Source organism: Bombina bombina, chromosome 6, assembly GCF_027579735.1.
Source record: "Bombina bombina isolate aBomBom1 chromosome 6, aBomBom1.pri, whole genome shotgun sequence".
Taxonomy (NCBI): Eukaryota; Metazoa; Chordata; class Amphibia; order Anura; family Bombinatoridae; genus Bombina; species Bombina bombina.
Window position 1 is genome coordinate 108,581,305 of NC_069504.1, and position 6,000 is coordinate 108,587,304.

The following is a 6,000-nucleotide window of genomic DNA, read 5'->3' on the forward strand; positions in this document are numbered from 1 at the left end:
CTTCCTGGAAACTGGGAATGCGCCAATAGATCATTTGCGCATGCGCGCTTCCATTAGTTTGGCGCCTGTTGCTTGGCTGTTAAGTGGAGTATTGGATCTCTCATTGCTGGATAGGAGTCAGAGTTAGCAGATAAATCTGAAATTACGTGATTTGCAACGTTACCCACTACAGACAACTTTGGGAGGTGTTTTAAAAGAAGGTGCTATAAAAGACTGACACAAACAATTAACATTTAAGCATATTAACGCTTGCCATTTTTCCACGTAAAAGATTATTAAACACTAGACCTGGATTTTAGTTATTGACACTGAGCTGACAGCTGCTCACATACATGTAAAATGCAGCAAATCAAATGCCTGAATGAGTGGCTGCCTGTCAGTCTGTGTGTGCATTGCTACTTGCTGGCAGCTCTGCTGCTGCGCTACCCTCACAAGTGAGTCACAACTTTGCTGCTCTCCACACACTTCTGCAGCTGCCCCAGCCTCTGCCGGCTCACTGGGATTTATCCCGGTATCCCGGCGGCCCAATTCAGCCCTGTCTTGTTTGTACTAGAAAAATTAAGCTAAAAGAAGTCAACCTGTTCAGAAAAGGGAGCAGTTTGTGTGTGTAATGTACACCAATCAAATCCCATTAAGTGCAAACGTCCCACAGGCTGCTTGCCTTAAACGGACAGTCTAGATCCAATACTTCTCTATTACTTATTGTTACATACCAGAGAAGCATCTTGCACGGGTTCCATATCTATAAGCATGTAAGAAGTACATGAAACATTTAAATAATCACAGTTTAACATCCAAAAATGGCCACCAACCTCCACCCACAGCTTTCTTCTTGTCCAGTTACCTGTTTTCTTATATGACAGTTTAGCAGTACACGTTTAATATTTTTCAGTTAGCTATGTCAAATTGCATATGCACAAATCGGCATGTGCAAGTAGGAAGACTTATTTAACTCAAAATTTGTATCTTTTAAAAAAAAAAAAAAAAAAGAATTATCCCTTTATTACCCATTCCCCACTTTTGCACAGCCAACATGGTTATCTTTATTTATTGACTTGTATTTTATCCAATTAGTGCAGTGTCTGCCACAACCCACTGGCGTGAGCACAATGTTATCTATATGGCTCACATGAACTAGCACTACCTTGTTGTGAAAGCTAATAAAAAAAACGTTATAAGAGGTTGTCTTTAGTGGCTTAGAAACAGGCAGAGATTTTGAGGTTTAAATGTTATAAAGTATATTAATATAACAATGTTGTTTGTGCAAAGCTGGGTAGTAAACATGTTATCTATCTTTTTAAACAATAACAATTTTGGTGTTAACTATCCCTTTAACATACCAGGTGGAGGCCATTTTCTGCACCAAACAAATGATGAATATTTAACCCCTTCACGCCGTTAGGACGTTCCATGCAATCCTAACAGCTTCGGGATTTAATGCCATTAGGGCAGCATTGAACATCCTACTATATAAGGCGTTCTGCAGCTTTCCCCTTTGAGGAAGGCAAAGATTGGCCTTTGGGTCGTGCCTACTAGCATAGGGTATCCCCCATCATCCCATCCGTGCCTTGAAATCGCACAATCGCAGTTTACATCGGAACTTTGTTCCAAAGTGAACACTAATTTTCCTCCACAAATGGGTTAAATGTTTCATGTACTTCTTACAAGCTTATAGATGTTGGACCAGTTGCAGGATGATTCTCTGGTATGTAACAATACATAATCAAAATTATGTATTGGGTCTAGACTGTCCCTATAAGTTCAGGAGTGCAGAAGACCATGTAAACAAGTATAGTAGGATAAGCTGACAATTGTGTTAGTTATAAGAGGCTGTCTTTAGTGGCTTAGAAACAGGCAGAGATTTTGAGGTTTAAATGTTATAAAGTATATTAATATAACAATGTTGTTTGTGCAAAGCTGGGTAGTAAACATGTTATCTATCTTTTTAAACAATAACAATTTTGGTGTTAACTATCCCTTTAACATACCAGGTGGAGGCCATTTTCTGCACCAAACAAATGATGAATATTTAACCCCTTCACGCCGTTAGGACGTTCCATGCAATCCTAACAGCTTCGGGATTTAATGCCATTAGGGCAGCATTGAACATCCTACTATATAAGGCGTTCTGCAGCTTTCCCCTTTGAGAAAGGCAAAGATTGGCCTTTGGGTCGTGCCTACTAGCATAGGGTATCCCCCATCATCCCATCCGTGCCTTGAAATCGCACAATCGCAGTTTACATCGGAACTTTGTTCCAAAGTGAACACTAATTTTCCTCCACAAATGGGTTAAATGTTTCATGTACTTCTTACAAGCTTATAGATGTTGGACCAGTTGCAGGATGATTCTCTGGTATGTAACAATACATAATCAAAATTATGTATTGGGTCTAGACTGTCCCTATAAGTTCAGGAGTGCAGAAGACCATGTAAACAAGTATAGTAGGATAAGCTGTCAATTGTGTTAGTATCCACTCTCTTCTTGTGATTAAACACTAATCCTTCATCCAGGAGTCGGTTCTCTGGAGGATAAACATCTCTCCTAGGGTGAACCTCCACTGAGGGACTAATAGAGCGAGGAAAGGTCTCACCAATATCCCATTCCCTGCAACAACAATACCAGTGCAGTCTCCTTAAGTCCCTAGTGTTGGAATTCCTTAACAATCTCCAATAAGAAGCATGTTGCAATATATACAGTATGTGTGTATATGTATATATATATATATATTTGTATGTATGTGTATATATGTATGTGTGTGGAAAAATATCTCTATAGTTCACTAGTCAGGGGTAAAAAGTAATCAAAAAAAAAATGATGCGTCCGCTGCAATTTGCTTACTCGTCCAGGACTAGTGGAGTTTCACAAGATAGAGATATACATACAGAGAGAGAGGTGTGTGTATATTTTATATAACAAGTGTGTATATATGTACACACGCATATCTGTGTGTGTGGATATATAGATATATCTCTCTATTTAATATATACATACATACACACATGTATGTGTGTGTATATATAATGTGTGTGTGTGTATGTATGTATGTATATATATATATGTGTGTATATATATATATATATATATATATATATATGTGTATATATATATATATATATATATATGTGTATATATATATATATATATATATGTGTATATATATATATATATATATATATGTGTATATATATATATATATATATGTGTATATATATATATATATATATGTGTATATATATATATATATATATGTGTATATATATATATATATATAACGTGTGTGTGTGTATGTATGTATATAGTGTGTGTGTGTATGTATATATATATATATATATATATATATATATATATATATATATATATATATAGAGAGAGAGAGAGAGAATATATATTCTCTTAAAGGTTTTATGTGTGTTATATTTTTATACTTTATATTTGCCTGTTTCAATTTAATATTATTTTGTATCAATTATTTATATCCTCCTATTAGCAGCTTTGTTCCTTGGGACCAGTCCTGTCACATGGGAAAGAAACATCAGACATTCCCCAGGAAATAGTGAACGATGCAACAAATCTCTCTAAGTCAGAGCCACAGCAAAAACAGTTGGCACTTACCAAGTCGCATCAAACTCCACCTCATTCACAGAAGTTGCCTTCTACACCGTTAAAGTTGCATTGTCCATCTTCACCTCATCTTGAACATTCCCCAACGCCCTCTACACCACAAACACCAGTACAGCATGGTTATCTTTCACCAAAACCTCAGTCACAACAGCTGGGATCTCCATATAGGCCTCACCATCCTCCTTCACATCAGGTGGGGACACCACAAAGAGAATCCCATGTAAACTTTTTTCCTGTAGCGCAAAACCTTCAACCTGGCAATCCCCAGGTTTCAAATGGACAACTCTTTCCACAGACACAGGCAGGTCAATGCTCAGCTGTTTATAGTCCCTTTAATCAACAGACTGCAAGCAGCTCTGTTCCACCACCTCCCCCACCTCCTCCTGCTACAAATTACTATCAAAACCAGCAATCAGCTGTGAACTTTCAGAATTATAGTCAAATAAAAGGAAGTATTCAGCAGTCTGTGTTTACGCCTAGTCCAACACAAGGCCACCCTACTCCTACAGGGCAGCCAGCAATTCAAGGACACCATGTGAATTACCTGCCTTCCCAGGGCTCTGCTGTACACCTGCAACCTTCACCTTCAGGAGTTCCTCCACCACCTCCACCCCCACCACTGCCTGGCCCAGTCTCTCATCCACCACATCCTGTACCACATGTTTCAGGTTCTGTTCACCCAGGACCAGTTGCCAGCAGCTCACATATTCATTCTCAAACTTCAGGACACCATTTACCACCACCTCCCCCTCCTCCACCTGGTCCAAGTCCGCACCATTCGCACCTTCAACATGTAACAGCAGGACACCAAGGCCTACAGGCACAACACCAGCATGTTTTGAATGCCGCTCCTCCACCACCCCCTCCACCACCACCTCCTCCACAAGCAACAAATGTTCTAGCAGGTTCTGGACTTCACTCTGCATCAGCACAAGGTTTGCACATACAGACTCACCAAGGACCTCCAATTTTCACTTCAAGTGCTCATCCTGGCGTTGCCGCATTCTCCACACAAGCACCTATTCATAACTCTGTTGGACCTGTGTCCCAACATCAGACTTCTTCATCAGGACCACACCACCATCTTCCTGCCCAGAATCCACATATTCAGCCGCAAGGACCAAACAACATTGCATCAGCTTCTGGGTTTTGTCAGCATCCTGGTCCTGTTAGCCTCCCCCATGGGGTGCAAGGACCTCAACAGGCATCAAATGTGCCTAGCCAGATACCAATTCATAGACCACAGGTGCCACCAACTTTCCAAAACAATTACCATAGCTCAGGATGGCATTAAATTTGGTTCCCTTGTACTTAAAACATTTTTAAAATGTTTGTGTAAAAAAAAAATGTATATTTTATATGTACCTTATAAAGGTACTTTTAAATCCTGTATATAAAGATTTGTTAAAAAAAGAAAAAATCAAAAATAAGTGCATTTTCTTTTTTTTCTGCACCCTGAGAACTGTGTGCTTTTAAGCCAGTATGGACTTTGTGTTGAGTAAACATTCCAGTTGTATTTCTTTTTGCAGTATTGATAATACTGCATAGTTTGTGTGTGTTTCCTTGCAAAGTTTAATTCATTTTAATGGATGTTTTCTATTTGTATGTTTTATACTTCTGGGTAAAATACATATGAAAGTGATAGCACTAACATGATTATACTTTATTTTATATATTTATTTTTATTTTATTTTTTTTACCCCTCAGTGTGCATATAAATGGAACACAATACCGGATTCAATGTTACATTGCTTCTTTCATTGGTTATTTGTAAAATTGTAATTTAATGTATAGTTCGGGTTTTAACAACTTCTTGAGAAGTTTTGTAAATAATGTATTTTGCTTTGTATATGGCTTAAAGCTTCCACATTATTTGATAAAACATTGTACATATTTTTTTTTTCTGCAAAAATGCTATGCTCTTTGTGGAAAAAGTACAGTATATAATTTAACATGTAATATACTGTCACATTATTGCACTGGTTGGGCATTTTAATTCATGTGAACAAACACACAATTATGTCTGTTTTATTAAGTTAGTCCTTTCATACATTTTACAAAAACTGAAAGTTGATGCATAAATATAGCACTTAAACTATACATTACAATAAGTTGTCTGCCTTTTTTTCCCACCTGTAAAAATTTAAATTAGTTTTGCATTGTTGTCTTTTCAAACAACATAAATCTATTTAATACGATATAGTAACAAAATATTATTCTGTTGCTAGAGGTTAAATATAAAGAAATTGGATGCATAGAATAATTAGAAGTGTAAATGTAATGATGATTAAGATCAAGTAGGATACAACATAAAAAGTCTTCAAATTTGGTCTAAATATGGACATGTTTTACTAAATAAGTTTGTAAATTCACTATGG

General features: G+C 37.2%; 1 protein-coding gene across 5 annotated transcripts in view; it reads left to right on the plus strand.

Annotated features, from left to right (window-relative positions):
• KMT2E (lysine methyltransferase 2E (inactive)) overlaps positions 1-5,733 on the plus strand; it is a 464,054-nt gene extending 458,321 nt beyond the window's left edge. For 4 of the 5 annotated variants that reach the window (XM_053716547.1, XM_053716550.1, XM_053716551.1 and 1 more), the window contains one exon: positions 3,489-5,733. In XM_053716547.1, coding sequence (XP_053572522.1) covers positions 3,489-4,916 — 1,428 coding nt within the window. In that variant the 3' untranslated portion in view covers positions 4,917-5,733. The remainder of the gene's footprint in view (positions 1-3,488) is intronic. The other variant, XM_053716548.1, reaches the window with a different exon arrangement.
• Positions 5,734-6,000: the final 267 nt, after the last annotated feature.